The 22,056-nt window shown below is 42.3% G+C and overlaps 2 protein-coding genes across 6 annotated transcripts in view; both read left to right on the forward strand.

The window, feature by feature from the left end:
- The first annotated feature begins 4,441 nt into the window (after positions 1 to 4,441).
- On the forward strand, positions 4,442 to 9,865 carry DUSP12 (dual specificity phosphatase 12). The gene is made up of 6 exons (XM_027075085.2): positions 4,442 to 4,839; positions 6,129 to 6,242; positions 6,333 to 6,451; positions 6,849 to 6,945; positions 7,625 to 7,811; positions 9,474 to 9,865. The coding sequence occupies exons 1-6, from the start codon at positions 4,457 to 4,459 to the stop codon at positions 9,633 to 9,635; spliced, it is 1,062 nt and encodes a 353-aa protein (XP_026930886.1). The 5' UTR covers positions 4,442 to 4,456; the 3' UTR covers positions 9,636 to 9,865.
- A 6,999-nt stretch (positions 9,866 to 16,864) lies between these two features.
- ATF6 (activating transcription factor 6) overlaps positions 16,865 to 22,056 on the forward strand; it is a 196,978-nt gene continuing 191,786 nt past the window's right edge. For 2 of the 5 annotated variants that reach the window (XM_027075083.2, XM_027075084.2), the window contains exons 1-2: positions 16,865 to 17,005; positions 17,485 to 17,798. In XM_027075083.2, the coding sequence (XP_026930884.2) occupies positions 17,747 to 17,798 (52 nt within the window). In that variant the 5' untranslated portion in view covers positions 16,865 to 17,005; positions 17,485 to 17,746. Of the gene's footprint in view, positions 17,006 to 17,252; positions 17,799 to 22,056 lie in introns of those variants that run through there. The other 3 variants (XM_027075082.2, XM_027075081.2, XM_053209652.1) reach the window with 3 other exon arrangements.

Here is a 22,056-nt window from a genome sequence, read left to right on the forward strand (position 1 = left end):
TCCTACCCTCCTTGAAGGAGATGATAGTCATTTTAGGGAGTTGAAGAAAGAAAGCTCGCTTCCAACAGAAAACTAATAAGGCTGCGGGAATGATTAAGGTAACTTCATAAAATGTTCAGGAGATGAACCGCTAATAGTGTTTTCCCCCTTTTCCAGAATATAAATAGCTATAATTGTTTACAGTGAATAATTTTAATGGTAGTGGTCGAAAAAAAAATACATAGAAAGAAGTGTATGAAGGCTATCCTGTAAGTCTCTTAAGCCAGCTCCCAGAAATAACCACTGTTATGTTTGACATATATCTTTCAGTATTTTTCATATCTATATCTATATCTATATAATCTATATCTATGTGTATACATATATATGGCCAAGATGTATTTTCTATTTGCAAACCAGCTTCAAAAAAAAAAAAACCTATAATATAGCTAGCATGGATCACTTCCTTTGTTATCTTTGAAATAGTTGGTTAGTATTTCATTGGCTGGATACAACCACTTGTGTAACAAATCCATTACATATATTCATTTAGTATTTCCAGTTTTTCATGATTCTAGACAATAGATTCTATATCAGGGGTCACCAAGACTACCCTCAGGCTTGAGCGTGAGCCACCAAGGCCTACTGAATTAACCCTTTACTGCACATAAGCGTATTTATTTATTTATTTATTTATTTATTTATTTATTTATTTATTATTTGAGAGAGAGAGAGATAGTATGAATGGGCAGAGGGGCAGAGGGAGAGAGAGAGAGAATCCCAAGCAGGCTCTACACTCAGCACTAAGTACGGAGCCAGACATGGGACTCAATCCTATGACCCTAGGATCATGACCTGAGGTGAAATCAAGAGTCAGACGCTCAAGGAACTGAGTCGCCCAGGTGCCCCAAGTTTTACATTTATGATGCAAACACTAACCAGGCCCTGGGCTGCCTGATCCCACAGGTCAGCTTCCACGCATGTTCTCTACTCTCTTCAGGCACATTTCCCTCAAACTGGCTATTCTTCTGAAACCTCCATCATCATTCTCAGCATAGAAGCCAGATTCTTTACCTAGAACATTGTTTATTATGTTGAGACATGTCCCTTCATACCCAATTGTTGAGGTTTTTTTTTTTTATCATGAAAAGATGTTGTATATTGTCAAATGCTTTCTATGCAGCTATTGAAATGATCATGTGATTTTTATCCTTCACTCTGTTCATGTGGTATATCACATTTATTGATTTGTGGACGTTAAATCATCCTTACATCCCAGGGATAAATCCCACTTGATCGTGGTGTATGATCCTTTAATTTGCTGTTGAATTCTGCTTACTAATATTTTGTTGAGAATTAAAAAATCTTTTTTAGTGTTTATTTATTTTTGAGAGACAGGGCATGAGTGGGGGAAGGGCAGAGAGAGAGGGAGACAGAGAATCCAAAGCAGACTCCAGGCTCTGAGCTGTCAGCACAGAGCCCCACATGGGGCTCAAACTCACAAGCTGTGAGATCTTGACCTGAGCTGAAATTGGACACTTAACCAACTGAGCCACCCAGGTGCCCCTGAGAAATTTTGCATCCGTATTCATCAGGGATATTGGCCTGTAGTTTTCTTTCCTCATAGTGTCCTTATCTGGCTTTGTAATCATGGTAATGCTGGCCCTGTAAAATGGGTCTGGAAGTGTTCCCTGCTCTTCAATTTTTTGGAAGACTTTGAGAAGGATTGGCATTAAGTTTTTCTTAAATGTTTGGTAGAATTCACAGTGATACCACCTGGCTCTGGGATTCTTCTTCTTCTTTTTTTTTTTTTTTGGAAAATTTTTGATTACTGATTTAATCTGCTTACTCACTATTGGTCTGAACAGATTCTCTGTTTCTTCATGATTCAGTCTTGGTAGGTTACATGTTTCCTAGACTGTATCCTTTTCTTCTAGGTTATCCAATCTGTCAGCAGATAATTGCTCATCCTAGTCTCTCATGATCCTCTATATTTCTGTGGTGTCTGTTGTAATGTCTCCTCTTTCTGATTTTGTTTTTAATCTTCCATCCTTCATGCTTAGTGAGTCTGGCTAGAGCTTTGTCAATTCTGTTCATCTTTTCAAAACACCACATATTCCTTTCATTGCTCTTTTTGATTGTTTTTCTGGTCTCCATATCATTTTGTCATTTCCTTCCTTCTGCTAACTTTGGGCCCAGTTTCCTTTTTTTTTTTTTTTCTAGTTCCTTGAGGTATAAAGTTAGGTTATTCATTTCAGATCTTCTTTATTTCTTTTTTTTAAATTTTTTAAATGTTTATTTATTTTTGAGAGAGATAGAGACAGAGTGAGTGGGGAGGAGCAGAGAAAGAGGGAGACACAGAATCCAAAGCAGGGTCCAGCAAAGCAAAGCAAATGCTCTGTAGATTATAGATAAAGGCAGATGCATAATGGAATAATGTAAGAAATTAATCAATAATCAAAGGGCATGCGGGAAACTTAGGGGAAAATCACCATGTTATTTCTTAAAGGTTGTTTACACATAGGAACATTTTCAAAATTAGGTAATGTTAGAAAAACATAGATGACATATGTTACAAGGAAATCACTAGCAAATATAATGCCACATCTACTACAATAAATCGGCCAGTTCAACACACTGCTGTTGTCTGTGTCCATTTTTATTTTAGTTTTAGTTTTTCATTTTAGTTTTGTTTTATTTTCACCGACGCCGTTCTTCCTTCGGGAACCCCTGGTTGCTGGAGCTGGTCTCCGGCACTCTTGTTCCCTTCTCCCTTTCTTGCTTCCTTCATTGCTGAAGTGATGATTTTCCACAGTGTTATGCTTTGATTCCCTACTCTTCATCTCATGTGTATTGCATCTACTGTACGTTTTGTTTTGTGGTTACTATAAGGCTTACATAAAACATCTTATAGCTATAATAGTCTATTTTGCGCTGATAATAACTTCAATACATACAAAAGCTCAACCCATTTAGCCCTCTCCCCCTTTTTGTTTTCTGAATGCACAATTAACCTGTTTAAAAAACTTTTTTTCTTTAATGTTTATTTTTGAGACAGAGAGAGCGAGACAGAGCACGACCAGGGGAAGGGCAGAGGGATAGGGAGACACAGAATCTGAAACAGGCTCCAGGCTCTGAGCTGTCAGCACAGAACCCAACGCAGGGCTTGAACTCATGAACCATGAGATCATAAGCTGGGCCAAAGTCAGCCGTTCAACCAACTGAGCCACCCAGGCGCCCTAATATTCCAAATTTATTATTATTATTTTTATTATTATTATTATTATTATTATTATTATTATTATTATATTTGTTATGGTGATCTGTGATCAGTGATCTTTGATGTTACTATTGTGATTGTTTTGGGGTGCCACAAATCATACCCATATAAGATGACAAACTTAATAAATGTTGTGTGTATACATATATTTAATGTTTATTTACTTATTTTGAGAGAGGGAGAAAAAGAGAGAGGGAGGAGGGGCAGTGAGAGAGGGAATCCCAAGCAGGCTCTGAGCAGAGCCTGATGAGGAGATAGATCTCATGGACTGTGAGTCATGACCTGAGCCTAAATCAAGAGTTAGATGCTTAACCAACTGAGCCACCCAGGTGCCCCAACATGATATATGTTCTGACTGCTCCACAGACCAGATGTTTCCCCCATCTGGCTTCCTCTTTTCAGGCCTTCCTAGTCCCTGAGATGCAACCATATTGTAATTAGGCCAATTAATAACCCTACAATGATCTCTAGATGTTCAAGTGAAAGGAAGAATCACAGGTCTCTCTCTTTAAATCAAAAGCTAGAAATGATTATGCCAAAAGCCAAAATAGGCTGAAAACTAGGCCTTTTGCACCCAACAGCTAACATGTGAATGCAACGGAAAAATTCTTAAAAGCAATTAAAAATGCTACTTCAGGGAACATGCAAATGATAAGAAAGTGAGATAGGTTCCCGGTGTTCTTGGGTTGGAGGGTACTGACACACAAAAATATGAGATTAGTATCTTAAAAGTATATAGGACAGTGTACATCAACAAGAAAGAGATTCACATACCAATAAAAAACTGGGCAAAGAAAGAAAAAAAAAGAAAAATTAATCACAAGAGAAAAAACACAAACAGAAGGCTTCATAAACGTTGAAAAAACGGTTTTACCCCAGTTGGATAAAATGAGAGTTGATTCGGTTGGTGGGACCATTATTTCAAATTTGAGTCCAGCTGCTCTCATCGCCCCTTTCCATGAAATCTCAACACTATAAGCCCGAGAAACCCTGTATATGGGCAAGTTTATCCTCTACCACCAATCTAGGGAGGCTGGGGCCAGACTCGGGTTTTAAAGGCTGCTCTGCCTCAGCCACCGCATCACCTTGCCCCAGAAGTACGCATTCCAGCCACGGCCGCGGTCCTCCGAGGGAGCGGCTGCGCATCTAAGGCCGGCTAGTCCCAGAGGAAGGGCGTTCTAGCCGGCCGCCTACTCGATGGTAGGGCCCCTGGCCGCTCGGCCTCTGGCCGCCGCCATGTTGGAGGCGCAGGGAGGGAGTCATGGCTGCCCGCGGCCGGGTGACAGTCGGAGCGGGGCCAGCTCCGCCGGGCAGATGCTGGAGGTGCGGCCGGGGCTGTACCTGGGTGGAGCCGCGGCCGCGGCGGAGCCGGACCACCTGAGGGAGGCGGGCATCACGGCCGTGCTGACTGTGGACTCGGAGGAGCCCGACTTCAGGTCGGGCGCCGGGATCGAGGGTCTACGGCGCCTGTTTGTGCCGGCGCTGGACAAGCCCGAAACTGACCTGCTCAGCCATCTGGACCGGTGTGTGGCCTTCATCGGCCAGGCCCGCGACGAGGGCCGCGCGACGTTGGTGCACTGGTGAGCGGCCCGCACGAGGGGGTGCAGCCCCGCTTCGCTTCCAGCCTGCCGCCGCCCCCCTTCCTCCGAGGATCCTAGGGGAGGGCGAAGGGGCTGTCAGACCACCAGAACCTCCTCTCCCTCCCTCCCTCCCTTGGCTGGCGGGTGTCCGGGAGAGAGGAGGGGGCAGGGGGCGGGGCCCCTGAAGGCGTGCTGGCTCTCATTCATTCCTGTTTTGATGATTCACACTTGTGTATTTTGATTCATCCTGCAGCCCCCCTCCCAACCCGGAGTTGTTTTTTAGCGGGGGTGGGGGGTGGGGCTGTAAACGGCCAAGTCCCTGCACCTGGAAGAGTTTAAAGCTCTTCAGAAGAAGCCAGGCACCTACCCCGATGATTGTAATGCAGACTGTGACGCGAGGCATGTGCCAAAGGAGATGAACAAAAGTTATTCAACCTTCATTCAGAGGAAAAGTAGATTCTTTTCAGTGTTTTTGTTTGGGGCAGAGGGTGGTTGATGAAGGGGAGAAATGGGGAGAGAAAAATTGGTTAGGACACGAAGGATCCCTAAGCCACGCCCACGGGAAAGATGGAGTTACGTCGTAACAATGCCAAAAAGAAAATCTTGATAGGTATTTGGGAATTCTTAGTAGTCCTTTTTAGTTGGATTGGAGTGTAGTAACAGGAGTTTCGGTTTACTGAGCCAGCACTTTTACTGTGTGCCAGCTCTTGTTCTAAATACTTACATAAAGGACATAAGGTAGTGGTAAAATGGAGAGAAGCCTGGGACCGGGTTTCCAGGCCTCTTAATGCCAAGAGCAAGGGAGCTTGGATTTTTTCCAAAGCCATTATAATTTTTTTTAATTAGTGTAAAATTAGTGTATTACCTTTTGAAAAGGTAATACATTCACATAGTTCAGAATTCAAAAACAAAAAGGAAATAAATAGGGGTGCCTGGGTGTCTCGATTGTTTAGCGTCTGACTGAGGTCATGATCTCACGGTTTGTGGGTTCGAGCCCTGCCTCGAGCTCTGATAGGTGGGAGCCTGGAGCCTGCTTTGGATTCTGTGTGTGTCCCCCTCTCTGCTCATTCATTCTCTCTCTCTCTCTCTCAAAAATAAATGTTAAATTAAAAAAAAAAAAGGAAATAATTCTTTTGTATGTCGTTAGTATTTCAGAGACAAAGAGTTTATCTTGGGTAGAAGAAGCAGACATGGAATGGACCTGAACTTTACCACTGATAAGGAGCTGAGCTTTTTTGTTTTTTTAATTGCTGCTGTTTGCTATTTTATTTTAAAGGTCTCTTTTTCAGTCATGCAGGAGTCAGTCGAAGTGTGGCTATAATAACTGCTTTTCTGATGAAGACTGACCAGCTTACCTTTGAAAAAGCCTATGAAAATCTCCAGACCATCAAACCAGAGGCTAAGTGAGTTCTTTGTTATAGTAATAATTGTTTTTGCAGTGTGATTTTACTCATTTAATGAAAACTTAACTTTAAATTTGCTTGTCCTTACAGGATGAATGAGGGATTTGAGTGGCAACTAAAATTATACCAGGCAATGGGATATGAAGTAGATACTTCGAGTGCAGTTTATAAGCAATATCGTTTACAAAAGGTTACAGAAAAGTATCCAGGTAAGTGATAATTGCTTATTGGGCCCTTTTTAGATGTTCTTTGCTCTGACACGAAAGGCTTCAGGTGCATTATCTCACTTTTCCAGTCATCTCTTGAGACGGGTACTATTATTTCGTTTTGAAACTGTGATTTAGCAAGAAATAACTTGTTCCAGGTCACATGGTTTGTCAGTGGTGGGCTGGGATTTGAACTCAGGCAGTCTGTCCCAGAACCCAAGGGCTTCACTATGCTCTCCTACCTCCCCCTGATTTCTCCTCGCTGGAGATTTTTTTTTTTTTCTTTTCTTTTCTAATTTCTGAGGTTAGCACTTCTTGCCTTAATTTGACATTAGTGAACTTTGCCTGACAATGCAGAGTTAACTTCAACAATTAGATACATTTTAATTATGTCCTGTAGAATTACAGAACTTACCTCAAGAACTCTTTGCTGTCGACCCAACGACCATCTCACAAGGATTGAAAGACGAGGTTCTCTACAAATGTAGAAAGTGCAGGTAAAATAATTTCTGCCCTCTGGAGATTTTGCCTTGTCTCAGTAGCTGAAAAGTATTGAAAGTTTCGTTTTCTTAAAATCTGTAGGAAGAACTTGTTTAATTGAGTAACGTAGAAATTTCAAAATCAGGGGTGCCTGGGTGGTTCAGTGGGTTAAGCGCCCAACTCTTGATTTCAGGTCAGGTCATGATCCCAGGGTTGTGGAATGGAGCCCATGCTGAGTGTGGAGCCTGCTTGGGATTCTCTCTCTCTCTCTCTCTCTCTCTCTCTCTCTCTCCTCCCTTTCTCGTGTGTGTGTGTGTGTGTGTGTGTGCGTGTGTGCGCGCGCGCGCGCACATGCAAGTGCGGGGAGGGGCAGAGAGAGAGGAGAAAGAAAATTCCAAGCAGGCTCCCCATTCAGCATGGAATCCGACCGGACGCTGAATTGCACAACTGTGAGATCGTGACCTGAGCTGAAATCAAGAGTCAGACACTTAACCAACTAAGCCACCCAGGCGCCCCTTCAAATCTGCTTTTAAGAAGAGAATAAGTTCTTAAGAGTGAAAATAAATCAGATTATTTGTAGAGGTTATTGAAAATTACAGTAGCATAATCAATTTTATTTTGCTAAGAAATACTGCACATTGCATCTATTTTTTCATTGTTTTGAAAGCCATTAATGTTTTTGTTTGGGGCTTGCAGGCGATCTTTATTTCGAAGTTCTAGCATTTTGGATCATAATGAAGGAAGTGGTCCTATAGCCTTTGCCCACAAGAGAGTGACGCCATCTTTGATGCTCACCACAGGGGGTCAGGCTCAATGTACATCCTATTTCATTGAACCTGTACAGTGGATGGAATCTGCCTTGCTGGGCGTGATGGATGGACAGGTAGGAACACATTATATTTTCTGCAGTTTCATTATATCATCTATATTTTGTTCTCTCTCGGACTTTAAACCATCGGAACTACCTTCTTGATGAAGATTATATCTTTCTAGTGTAGATAAGACTCTATCAAATATATTCATTAAATACAACCCAGCTGATCTAAAATAGTGAACCACTTCTATTTGGGGGCTGTTGGTCTAAGATAATTCCTTTCAAGGCTATTTATGTTTTTTCAAGTAGAAGACTAATATAAGCCAATTAGAATGTATTTTAACACAACGCAAACTTAGTAACAAGTAAGGGCAAATAAGGATTTTAAAATTATATTTAAAGTTTCTCTTCCCTCTCTTTTTTTTTTCTTTTGGCTCCATAACGTCTCTCTTTTTTCCTGATCTTTCAGTTTGTATGTTTGCTGAGAGATTTGTTTTCATTTCCTGTTAATTCTTAAGAATGCAGCTCATGTGAGCATTGTGACGGCCACATTTCTCATTTAGGTTTGCTTAATATTAATCTAAAGATACCTTTTTTTTTTTTTTTTTTAGTTTATTCATTCATTTTTGAGAGAGAGTGCGCACAAGGGGAGGGACAGACAGAGAGGGAGAGACACAAGATCTGAAGCAGGCTTTGCACTGTCAGCACAGAGCCCAACGTGGGGCTTGAACCCACAAACTGTGGGATCATGACCTGAGCTGAAGTCAGATGCTCAACAGACTGAGCCACCCAGGTGCCCCTAAAGATATTCTTAATCTTAATCTAAGATATAGTCTTTTGTTTTTAATCTCTTTATTTTTATTTTTTATTTTTTTTAATGTTTATTTTTGAGAGAGAGAGAGAGAGAGCGCACAAGCAGGGGAGGGGCAGAGAGAGAGGGCCACACAGAATCCGAGGTGGGCTCTGTGCTGACAGCAGTGAGCCCCACGCGGGGCTCAATCTCACAAACTGCGAGATCATGACCTGAGCCAAGATTAGATGCTCAACAAACTGAGCCACCCAGGCATCCCTTTATTATTTTTAAATGTTTATTTATTTATTTTGAGAAAGAGAGAGCGTGACTGGGGAAGAGGGACAGAAAGAGAGGGAGAGAGAGAATCCCTCACTGACAGTGTAGAGCCCGACCATGGGACCTTATCCCATGAACCCCAGGGAGATCATGACCTGAGCCGAAATTAAGAGTCTGATGCTTAACTGGCTGAGCCACCCAGGGGCCCCTGTTTATTTGTTTTAAAATAGCCAGGAAGCTGAGACCTAACTTACATGCGTCAATATCATTAGTAGAACGTGAGACTCCTAACATGCCTTCCTGTTCTGTAGCCGTGATGATCTTAGTTTGAGATACTAAACCGCAGGCTGATTTAAAAGCCAGCACGTGCCACATCCTGCAACCTTGGGTTTCCTATCTCCGCCGTCACCTTTCTCCCCTCATGCGCAGATTCATCTGGTCCTTTGCCAAACTCCCAGGACACAACATGCTTCTTGCACAATTATCGTAGCCCTCCATCTTAGTATGGCGAATTGCCATAGCCTTTCATCTTGCTGATTAGATAGTAAACTCCGTGGAGGTAGGAGCTGTGTCTTACCTGTTTTATATCCTGTATTGCCAGTGGTAATTATTTGTTTTATATACAGGTGAGTGAATGAAGTAACACAGTTGCTTTATTTCAGCTTCTTTGCCCCAAATGCAATGCCAAGTTGGGTTCTTTCAATTGGTATGGTGAACAGTGCTCCTGTGGTAGATGGATAACACCTGCTTTTCAAATACATAAGAATAGAGTGGATGAAATGAAGATGCTGCCGGTTTTGGGATCACAGACAAGAAAAATTTGAACTTGTGACATTTTTGATAGCTTGGAAAGAAACTTGCCGATACATGCTTCCCTTGCTTGTTGTCATTCATGGCCGATTGTCTAGTTTTTAGACCGTCAACATTTCATGTACGGTGACTTGGAAACTGTGCTTTGTTAGTCTCTTATTTCAGTAGAATACTTTATGTGGAAATCAAAACTTTTAATCATGTAAATTATACTTTATTTGATATTAAAATTTTGTATAACCCAGATTCGTTCCTTGTTTCGTATATTTTAAAGAGTTCTGATTTTTGGAATGTTAAGTGATCTTAAGGTCTGGATGGACAAAATTATGTACAAAAATTGGAAATGATTGTGTTTAAATAGATTTATTCCTAGAAATGCAAAGCAGATTTGTTTGGACATATTTTGAAACTTCTCTTTCTTTTCTAAAAACCTTTTTTTTTTTTTTTAATGTCTTATTTGTTTTTGAGAGAGAGAGAGAGAGACAGAGGGTGAGCAGGGAAAGGTCAGAGAGAGAGGGAGGCACAGAATCCAAAGCAGACTCCAGGCTCTGAGCGGTCAGGACAGAGTCTGATATGGGGCTTGAACCCACGAACTGTGAGATCATGACCTGAGACGAAATCAAGATGTGGTTGCTCAACCAACTGAGCCACCCAGGCGCGCCCCCTAGTTTAACTTTGAAATGGTGGGAGTGTTGTGATTTGTGAGAATATCTTAACATAGGACTTGAAGCCTTTGGTAACTTTTATAAAATACTTTTTTCTCATGAGAAAAATTTCTCCCATTTTTATCTTAGCTTTTGTAATATCTGTTCACTTTGCTTCATAATATACTCTAGAAAACTTTAACAACAATTAGGCTGAAACACATGAATTGTGCCTTTTGTAGGTAACAAGCAGTAAGAGTTTTGTACGGCTTGAGTTAATACCTACCAATCCCACGCTGTAACATCTAGCGTGGGGAAAATTGCATAGATTTTATTTGGATTTGCAATTGTCAGTTCCGTAAATAATTTACTGAGCAACTATTCTGTGCACAATTCTAGATGATGCAGTGAGCACACTAGATAAAAACCCGTCTTCTTGCAATTTACATCCCAGCCGGGAGAAAGAGACAAAATAGCTTTTTTTTGGAAGATAATTGGTATTTGCCAGTGGAAAATGAATTTGGGGGAATTGACTTTATGTAAATTTTGAAATTCTGTGAAACATCCGCTAAGCGAAAGTTTCCGATTTCAAATCCATTAATGTTAAAACATTTTGGGTGGTAAATAGAAAATCCATTATGCCTTCATTCTCAAGAACAAACAAACAAATGGAACGCTTTTTAATATTTAAGAATATCCATTTACAACATGATGGGCTTACAGATCTGTAGAAAATAGCAATTTTAACTTTCTTTCACAGCAGTGTTTCTGGTGCAGTTAAACTAGTACTGAAGGACTAGTTCTGAGAATTCTGGTTTTACCTGTCCCCAACTTCCTGGCTTGTGTGTGTTTATTTATTTATTTTGATTTAAAAATTGTTTTTAATTTATTTTGAGAAAGAGACAGTGCAAGCGGGGTAGGGGTAGAGAAAGAGGGAGAGAGAGAAAATCCCAAGCAGGCTTGAACTACGTGGGGCTGGAACTCTGAACCCTGAGATCATGACCTGAGCCGAAACCCGGAGCCAGACGTTTAACTGACCGAGCCACCCAGGCACCCCCCTTGGAAGGTCTTTTGAAAGTTGAGCATCAGTTTTCTTTCATGAAATGGGAATAATACACGCTCTGCCTTCCTTAAAAGCATTATTTTAAAGGTCATTTGCATAAGCCTTAATTCCTTATGTAAAACGGAGAGATAATAGGATTCCATCTGGGTTTTTATGGGGATTTGGGTGATATGATGCAGTGCCTAGCTAGTAGCATTCAACGTTGTTCCTTAAAATAGCAACAATTTTTTGAAAATTTACCATGGTTAGCATACCAATCATTTAATGTGTATTATCGAATTTAATCCTCCCCCCAAACCCTACGAGATAGCTCCTGTTATTCCCTTTTTACACGTAAAATTGAGGCTCAGAAAGATTAAGTCACTTCATCAAAGTTACATCGCTTTGTACGTAACTTTGCTTTGAATGTAATTTTTTGAAGTTACATTGCTTCAAATGGTTGAACCTAGATTCGAGTCAAGATTTGGCTTATTCCAAAATCTGAGGTGGTTTTTGTCTTTCTTTTTTTAATGTTGATTTATTTTTGAGCGACAGAGAAACAGAGCACGAGTAGGGGAGAGGCAGAGAGACAGGGAGACACAGAATCCGAAGCAGGCTCCAAGCTGTCAGCACAGAGCCTGACACAGCTCAAACCCACAAGCTGCGAGATCATGACCCGATCTGAAGTCGGACACCCAACCAACTAAGCCATCCAGGCTCCCCCAAGATCTGAGCTTTTAACCTCTGTATTCTAATGTTTGGATTCACTGTTTAGGGTGATCTAGAAGATGTCATAATGAAAATACCAGATGGTAAAAATATAGAACTGATGAAATAACAATTAAAACAAAAATTTTTTTAATCTTTATTTTTGAGAGACAGAGAGACAGAGCGTGAGCAGGGGAGGAACAGAGAGAGACAGAGACACAGAATCTGAAGCAGGCTCCAGGCTCTGAGCTGTCAGCACAGAGCCTGATGCGGGGTTCGAACCCACGAGCTGCGAGATCATGACCTGAACTGAAGTCAGATGCTTAACCGACTGAGCCACCCAGGCGCCCTGAAATACAATTTTTAAGCAAGTTATAAATTCACTGGTCAGGTACCCCACCAACATTTGCAGCATCCTGACAAGTGCAAATTGAGGCCCATGTGCTATTTGTCTTAGTATTTGAAAGTTACAAATCAAGCTACCAAACTGTTATTCTCTTATCTTGACAAACATGCCTTCCTAAAGACCTGGAAGACAAGGTCGGAGTTTAAAATTCTCTGACTTTATGGATTCCTTGCCAAAACATGACAGTGTAGGAGAGTTGGCCCCTGACCTACAGACTGCCCCCTTTCCCCACCCCTGGGTTTGTTTATATGGCCCGTGCATGTGCGGATGTGGACTTTCCACCTCACATTTCTAAGCTCTGTTTACACCCCTGGCATACAGCATTGGCACAGTTCGCCCTTAGGAGTCAGAAACCTAAGCAAGCTTCAGAAGCAGGTGTGGAGCTATTTGGGCATAAAAAGTGTGTCTAGAAGGAGGCATGTGTTCCGGTTGGGCATCTCACCTTGGTACCAAGGATTCTCCCCCTGCAGGAAGAGACACTGCCAGACGCCAGAGTAGAGTCCTCAGAAGTATGGATCTAGGCAAGGGTCTCCTTTATGTCTCTAGACAAAACTCTCATTTTTTTTTTTTTAATATTTATTTTTGAGAGAGAGAGAGAGACAACACAAGCAGGTGAGGGACAGAGAGAGAGGGTGACGCGGAATCGGAAGCAGGCTTCAGGCTCTGAGCTGTCAGCACAGAGCCCGATGCGTGGTTTGAACCCACAAACTGTGAGATCATAACCCCAGCTGAAGTCAGACGCTCAACCGACTGAGTCACCCAGGCGCCCGTAGACAAAACTCTTTCAAATTTCATTTCTCTTCCAAGCGTTTAAGTTCAAAACAAGTGAATAAAAAGGATGTAGTAACATTTAACATTTATCATTAAAAATTTTTTTAAAAAGCATGGTAACTAGAATGGAAGGAGTATATAACCAAAAGTGTGTGTAAAAAAAACCCTAACCACGGCAAATTTCTTGATGAAAATTGAAAAGAAATTTTCCTTGTGTTAAGAAACTACAGGAAAAACCAAATCTTATCACTAGTAAAACTTTTTAAAACTTTCACATCGGGGGCACCTGTGGGCTCAGTCGGTTAAGTGTCTGACCTCGGCTCAGGTCAGACACTTGTGGTTCATGAGTTCGAGCCCTGCGCCGGGCTCACGGCTCACGTCTCAGAGCCTGGAGCCTGCTTCCGATTCTGTGTCTCCCTCTCTCTCTGCCCCTCCCCCGCTCATGCTCTGTCTCTGTCTCTCTCTCTCAAAAATAAATAAAACATTATTTTTAACGTTTATTTATTTTTGAGACAGAGAGACAGGGCATGACTCGAACTCACGGACCCCGATATTGTGACCTGAGCTGAAGTCGGACGCTTAACCGACTGAGCCACCCAGGCGCCCCTAAATAAGGCATTTTTTAAAATCCTTTAAAGGAAACCTTTCGCATGAAAGTTGGGAACAAGTTAAAAGATGTACACTCGTGCATCTGCCTTCAGTGTGGTAGGAGAGGTCCTTGCCATTGCAACAACATAGGAGAGGAAACAACTGTACAAACCAACTGTAGAAAGGCATTTCTGAGCGAAAACTGAACATGGAACAGGTAGTAGATAATATTAAGGAATTATTAATTTTGGTGGGTATCGTAACAGTGTTGTAGTCATGTCTTTAAAAATTTGAAAAAAGCCTTGTCAGGATATCCATTAAAGTATTTAGAGGTGAAATAACACGCTCTCTGGGATTTTCTTTAAAACACCCCAGGGGAAAAAACAAAGCAAAAGAAAAAGTAAGTGTTGTGGGGAGAGAGGGTAGATAAAACAAGAATGGGAAATTGTTGAAGTTGGTTGCTAAGAATGAGTCTTCACTACCTTTTCTTTGTGTTTGAAATTTTCCACATTAAAGGTCAATTTAAGGGGCGCCTGGGTGGCTCAGTCGGTTAAGCGTCCGACTTCAGCTCAGGTCACGATCTTGCGGTCCGTGAGTTCAAGCCCCGCGTTGGGCTCTGGGCTGATGGCTCAGAGCCTGGAGCCTGTTTTGGATTCTGTGTCTCCCTCTCTCTCTGACCCTCCCCCGTTCATGCTCTGTCTCTCTCTCTGTCTCAAAAAATAAATAAACGTTAAAAAAAAAATTAAAAAAAAAAATAAAGGTCAATTTAAGGGGCGCTTGGGTGGCTCAGTTGGTTAGGTGTCCGAATTCAACTCAGGTCATGATCTCACGGCTCAGGAGTTCGAGCCCTGCATGGGGTTCTCTGCTGTCAGCACAGAGAGGACAATTTAAAAAAAGGTCACAATGGGGGCACCTGGGTGGGTCAGTGGTTAAGTGTCTGACTCTTGATCTTGGCTCAGGTCATGACCTCGTGGTTCTTGAGAGCAAGCTGTATCGGGCTCCGCACTGGGCATAGAGCCTGCTTGGGATCCTCTCTCTCTCTCTCTCTCTCCTCCTCTTTCTCTCTCCCTCTGCCCCTCTTCCCCTGCTCACATGTGCTCTCTCTCACTCAAAATAAATAAATTTTAAAAAGAGGTTACATGCTAAAATAAATTTTAAAATATTCGTATTTGCATACAAGTTTTTCTACATAGAAAATTCTGGAGATTTACAGACAAAATATTACAGTCACATAATTCAGCAAGGTTTTTAAAATTTTTTTAATGTTTATTTTTGAGAGAGAGAGAGAGAGAGAGAGACAGAGCACAAGTGGGGGAGGGGCAGAGAGAGAGGGAGACACAGAATCTGAAACAGGCTCCAGGCTCTGAGCTGTCAGCACAGAGCCCAATGCAGGGCTTGAACTCATGAGCTATAGATTATGACGTGAGCTGAAGTCACATGCTTAACCGAAGTCGGATGCTTAACTGACGGCCACCCAGGCGCCCCATCCAGCAAGGTTTTTGGATACAGGATTGCTGTATAAAAATCAATAGTGCTACTACACCCCAGCAATAACCAAATAAGGAGAAAAAAAAAGAATGTGAAAAACAAAACTATAAAACTATGGAAAGAAAATTTAAAACATCTCTGTGACCTGAGGAGAGGGAAGGATTTCTTAAGCAAGTTACAAATAGCACAGATCATAAACAGAAGATTGGTAAATTTGACTACATTGAAATTGAAACCTAAAGACAAAAACCCCATAAACAAAAAAACAAGTGTAAACTTAAGAGAAGGTATTGGCAACATATATATCAGTTAAATGAATAGAGTAGGCTAGCTAAAGACGTGCATACCATTGAGAGAAAGAAAATACAATAGCAAATTTTATAAGAATAGGCAATTCACAGAAGAGGAAATAAGGTTTAATAAACGCGAAAAGATCCACCCCATATTTATTTGTCAGGGAAATGTAAATTATAGTCACACCCTTCACGGGGCAAAAAATGTGAAAGTGACCATATCTAGTGTTGGTGAGAATGTGGAGTAAAGAGCTCATCACTGGTAGAAAGGATGTAAGTTGGTATAATTTGGCAGATGTTAACATTCATACTCTATGACATCAGCATATATCTTAAAGACATTTTTGCATATATGCATGAAGAGACTCATAGAAGGATGTATGTAACAGTAAAAATTTAAAACAATCCAAATGTCCGTTAGTAGAGAAATGAAAAATGAAATTGTGATATATAGATTTTTTCAAGGAAATACCACGTAACAGTTCAAACATGAATAGATCATCAAAAAGTAATGTTGAATAAGAAAAGTGACTTGGAGAACATGAGTATGATACATTTATGTAAATTAAAAAACCCAACACAACACTAAATATATGTATCTACAAACAAAAATAAAATAAAATACAAATAAAATAAAAATAAAAATAAAAATAAAAATGGATTTGATTCCCATAAAATTCATAATAGAAATTGTCTGGGGGGGGGGTGGGGAAATGAAGCAGGAGAAGAAGCAGAGTTGGGCTTTATTTGTCATGTTTAATTTCTTACAGTATGAAAAACCTGAAAGAAAAATAGAAAATGTTAATATTTGTTAATTTTTGGTGATAGGGACGCAAATGCTTGTTTCCTTGTCATCTGCGCTTTTCGGATAAAAATAAAACCTTTGAAAAAAAATGGCTGGAGTTCAGGCATGGTGATTAAAAAAAAAAAAAAGACCAAGGTATCTGGTGGATGCAGAATAAAAGACTCTTGATGGTTTTATTTTAGGGCTTTCTTTTTATGGTCCGTTTTTGAATAGAAGCGATATTTATTTCACTATACATGAAAACTGTTTGGTTACCCCATGACACAAGGAATCATTTCGGGAAAATGTTTCCGGTTTGGGGTCCCAGGACTGTATTGAAGACTGTGGATTATGCAATCTGTAGTAACCCCGCAGCCACGAGGAGTTCGCTGGATTCTGGGAAGCGTTTGTTTGGTTTAGTAACCATGGGAAGGATTCCACTCGGTCCTAGAGGGATCCGGGTTCTTAGGGTCTTTGAAACAACTCGCGGCTGAAATGCTGTAGGAAGGAATTCTATTACGTAGCGTTCTTGAAATTGTTCCGTCAATCTCAATCCGAGCTTTCAGTGTCAGTTCGTGATGTGAATTGCTTCGGAACAAAACCGACTCTCCAGTTCCAGCAATAAAAAGATTACGAATCTACCTTATTCTAGGTTGTAGGGTAAGGTCGCTCGGATTTCCACTACGAAGTACTGTGCGTTAGAAACGCATATCTAGGAGATAGGTGTGAGGACAAGGAGTTCCCTCTTTTATATTTGCCTTGCTTAAATTTGTTTAAATAGAAGGGGGCTTTCTGGAAGTACGACGGACGTGCTGTTGTTTACCTCAGGTACTGTGCCCGTGAAGAGAGGCGGGTCTAACGAACGCGGCACGAGAGTTGAGTTTTTCTTTCACACACTCGTGTGTACGCAGAATTTTTACAATGACAGCCAGCGATTGCAAAAAAATTAAATCACATTTACTTTATGGGTCTCTGCCTTTGTTCTGAGATAGCTACACGGTGGTATTAACAAGGATATGCGAGGAACAAGCCGGTCTATCCAGAAGGGGCTTTTACTTTTCATTTTGACTATTATCGATACATTTTATTTAACGAAAGTAGGGCTTATGTGTCTTTTTTTCTTTTTTTCCTTAAAAGAGCGGGACAGAAAGTGCCGAAAACTCCCAAAGGGAAATAGTTACTCGGAGATCCGCTGAAAAGGAGCTCGGTCTCTGACGTTTCTCCTTTCTGATTTGCGCAAGCTCCCCGGGCAGCGGGCGTAGTTTGTCTTCGCTCGGCCACCGTCCCCGCGCCGGGACGGGGTATTTTGTCCGCCTGCCGCCGCCGTCCTAGCTGTTAGTCACCGAGTTCCAGGCCGCGGGAGCGTGGGGTGTGCGAGAGCCGGCTGGCGTTGCCGGCACCATGGAGTCGCCTCTTAGCCCGGGCCTTTCTCACCGAGCGAACGAGGATTGGGGTGAGTGGCGGCCGAGAACGTGCCAGCGCTGGCCGCGGGGTTCTTCCTCCCTCCTTCCGCCCACTTGTGGAGACAGGTGTGGGCGAACTCTGCCCCGGGAGCCGGGGCTAACTCGTCGCTTCCGTCCGTGGACCTGCCTGGAAGAGTCTAGCAGAACCGGGCGGTTTCTGCCCTGGCACCCGGCAGCGTAAAATGTTGCCTGATTGGAATTGTTATCGTTTTTCGCCATTTGCGCTGGGAAAGTACCAGGGGGTCAGGATGTGGGAGCGGAAAGGGCGTCGGTGAGAAGCAGAGGGCAGGATGGCTGGGATCATCAAAAAGGCTGGAAGCTGTTTTCTCAGCGTGGGATGTGGGCGGTGATTGCCGTGGAGTGTGTCTGTACGTGTTTGTGTGACAGAAGGGGAATGTATGCAAAGATCTTCATGTCGCAGCTGCCATTGTTGGTCTAGACTTGATGTCCATCTTGGCAGAGAACCAAAGCACCTGACCTTGGGTCCCTGACTGCCTAGACCTAACGCTTAAAAATGGATGTAATCCTGATTGCCCTTCTGAAACAGCGCCAATTTGTTTTGAAGTTGTTTCGTGTATCTTTGGTTTGGTTTTGTGATCGGGAACAGTGGAATGGAATGCAGTGGGAATGACGGTGGGGAAACTTTGTCATCTAGGTGTTTAGAGGAAACTTGTATTCTTCTCTTCGTTTTGGGACATAGGACTAATGCTGTTCTCCGGCTCCAGCGAGAATTTGGGATTGCGTAGGTCTCTGAGTGGGCCCTGTCGTGAGCCTACGCCTTTCACCTACTTTGGAACTTGGGGGGAATCCGGGGGGAATCCAGACTGATCTTCATCTTTCCTCTTTGGGCCACCATTCTCGGTAGCAAGAGCGTAATCTCAATTCTATGTATTGAACTGAAGTCCTCATTTGATTTTCTAAGGACAGAACTCCTCTTAGATTATGTGCAGTGGGAGCTTTATTTCAGTGCTTGGGTAGATTTCCTAGGAGCTGCTGGAAGAAACTTGAGACTGTCGATTCCAAGTGTGTTTTCCTGAGCCAAATATAGTGGTAATAGGGATAATTACCATTTATCTAGCCCTTCATTTGCGTCAGGTGTCCTGCTAGGCTCTTAACATGCATTGACTTCTTTAATCCTCCCTACAGCATAAGGAGGAGGTATTATTAACTTACAGATGAAAAAACAGGCTGAGAGAGTGCGAATGTTCAGTGTTGTAGCAAGTGAGGGGAGCAAGCAGGATCAGGAGGTTTGTTTACCTCCAAAGCCTGTGCTCTTAGTCACTATTCCAGAATGCTTTTCCTAAATTATTTCTACAGATTTGATTCTTCCCAAGATCCACCTCCTCCATCAGTTATTAATAAATCTAGAATATCAGGTAGTTATGGTTTTTCTCAGCTAGCTATTATATTTTTATGATATCTCTTAAACTATAACTGTGGGGCACTTCCTCATCGCGTTATTTTCTCTTTCCAGCCTGCATGGTGGTGATTGATCTGATAAATTGACTCCCAGTCCTAGTGTTCTTTTACAGAGCGTTCAATTCTTTGTAGTCGGTTCACTGACTCAACTCAGGTATCCTGCCCTGTCCCTCCCTGAATGTGCGCATTTCCCATTGTTTTCCAGGCTTCTCTTTTCACACTGTTAACAGTCTTCTCTTAGTTGAACACTTCAATTCTGATTCATTAGGGGTTCAGTAAGTGGAGTGGATTTTGCAGGATAAAGTGAAACGCTGTTGTCTGCTGGCGTTTTTCAGTAGACTGTGGATTCTTTTTCTGGGAGTTGCCATTTTGAGTTTTCAGATACCTCACTGATTTATTTGATTTTTTTTTTTTTAATATTAGAAGGTGGCCAGTTAAATTTTTAAATTCAGCTTATGTGATTAGAACTTGTGACCCTAACAACTTTGAATAATAAAGTGGTTCGCTCAGAACTGCCTATGGTGGGATGTGCTTTTTCCCTTTAACTTGGGTAATGAAATTTAGAGCAGGGGTTTGCCAACATTATTTTCTGTAAAGGTCCAGATAGTAAGTATTTTAGTCTCTGTGGTCTTGTGGTCTCTGTTGCAACTACTCAACTCTGCTGTTAATAGTGCAAAAGCAGCCAGGGGCAATGTAAACTGAATGTGTAAATGAGTTATCACTGTGCTTCCATACAACTTTTTATTTATGGGCACGAAATCTGAATTTCACATAATTATTTTTAATGCTTAATAGGCTTTTTGGGGGTACAGTTTTACATTTACAAAATAACTGAGCAGATAGTACACAGAGTTCTATATACACCCCCACCGCCATTTTCCATATTGGCAACATCTTGCGTTAGTGGAGTGAATCTGTTACAATTGATGAGCCAGTATTGATCCAATATTATTAACGAAAGTCCGTGGTTTACATTAAGATTCCCTCTGTGTTGTACATTTTGTGGGTTTTGACAGATGCCTAATGTCATGCATGTACAGTGTCCTACAGAATAGCTTCATGTACCTAAAAAATCCCCCGTACTCCACCTATTCATTTCTTCCTCCCTCCCTCCCTCCCTCCCGAGCCCCAGGCAACCACTGATCTTTTCACCATCTCCCCAGTTTTGCCTTTTCAGAATGTCATATAGTTGGAATCATACAGTCTGTAGCTTCCTCCACGTAGCAACATGCATTTAAGACCTATAATTTTTCATGACTTGGAAGCTCTTTATTTTTTGTCTTTTAAGCACTGAGTAATATTCCACTGTATGGACATACTACCGTGTGTTAGTCGCTCAGCCTGCCGTAACAAACTACCATAGACTGGGTGGCTTAAACAACAGAAATTTATTTACTGACGGTTCTGGAGGCTGGAAGTCTGAGATCAGGTGCCAGTAAGGTCACGTTCCGGTGAGGGCTCTCTTTCTGGCTTGTGGATGGCCGCCTTTTCACTGCATCCTCACAAGGCAGGGGCACGAGAGGCGAAAGAGAGGGAGAGGGGAGAAGAGAGAAGGGTGAGAGAGAAAGGGGGTGGGGAAGGATCTCTCTCTCTCTCTTCCTCTTCCTAGAAGGCCACAGTCCTATCAGATTAGGGCCCTGCTCTTCTCTCTTCTATTGTCATTTATTCTTGATTACCCCTTAAAGACCACCTTGTCTCTCTCTGGACATAGTCACACTGGGGGGTGTGGCTTCAAGATACAAATTTTGGGGGGACGCAATTCAGTCTATAGCACAGTTTGCTTATCCATTTACCTACTGAAGGGCATCTTGGTCGCTTTCACATATCGGCAGTTATGTGTTCACACACAGCTTTTTGTGTGGACAAGTTTTCAAATCATTTGGGTAAATACCAAGAGGCACAATTGCTGGGATCATACGGTAAGAGCACATTTAGTTTTGGAAGAACCTTCCAAAGCGGCTGTACCGGTTTTGCTCTCCCACTAGCAGTGAATGAATGTTCCTGGTCCTCCACAGCATTTGATGTGGCCGGTGGTTTGGATTTTAGCCATTCTAGTCGGTGGGTGTGGTATCTTGTTTTAATGCTCAGCTGCCTGATCCCATATGATGTGGCGCATTTCTTCATATGCTTGTCACTTGCATGTCCCCTCCTTCTCTTCTTTCCCTCCCTGTCTGGGCTTTGTGCAGAAACCACCTCTTTGCCACATGTAAGGTGCATGTACCAAGACCAGAAGCTTCTATCTGCTTCTGTGGTTTCTTTTACGTCTTCAGTCTCCTCTGTGAAAGTTGGCTTTCCGGCACTGACCGCAGCCTGACCCTCCCCTTGGTTACAGCTGCTTTCTCTGAAGGCTTGGGGAATGGCTGCCATTTTCATTCTCAAAACCTTTTTGCCATTCGGGCCTCTAAAGGTGGGATAAGCACCTTGGTTTTCACCGCTGCTTTCGGCTAGCTCTCCTTTCATCCTCCCTGAGATAAATCCCGTTTAAATCTCGTGTCACGATATGCCGTCCTCTGTCTCTGTCACAGTCAGGCATCTGCTGCTTCCGAGTTTATTCTCCCTCCCTCCCTTGTTGAGAAATTTTAGCTCCTCGCTTACTGTCACTCTTCTCAAATATTCCTTCCTTGGATGATTTCAGATTCTCAGAGGAGGTACTTCAGATACCCTGAGCTCTCATTTCTGGGCCTCCTCTCCACCAGGGATCTTGCCTTCCACCCTGTCTCAGCCATTTGCTCCCCCACCATAGGCCGAAACCTTGTCAGCACTGAGAACCGTCTCTGTTTCAACACCCCGAGCTCTGACCACCACCTCCTGTCTTACCAGCTCACTCCC

Source organism: Acinonyx jubatus, chromosome E4, assembly GCF_027475565.1.
Source record: "Acinonyx jubatus isolate Ajub_Pintada_27869175 chromosome E4, VMU_Ajub_asm_v1.0, whole genome shotgun sequence".
Taxonomy (NCBI): Eukaryota; Metazoa; Chordata; class Mammalia; order Carnivora; family Felidae; genus Acinonyx; species Acinonyx jubatus.

Excerpts from the sequence above, each read along its gene's own strand:
- DUSP12 (XM_027075085.2), top strand. The coding sequence starts at position 4,457 with ATGGTAGGGCCCCTGGCCGCTCGGCCTCTGGCCGCCGCCATGTTGGAG. Across the intron at positions 6,452-6,848 it reads GGTTACAGAAAAGTATCCAG|AATTACAGAACTTACCTCAA; the intron begins GTAAGTGATAAT and ends TATGTCCTGTAG. Across the intron at positions 7,812-9,473 it reads TGGGCGTGATGGATGGACAG|CTTCTTTGCCCCAAATGCAA; the intron begins GTAGGAACACAT and ends GCTTTATTTCAG.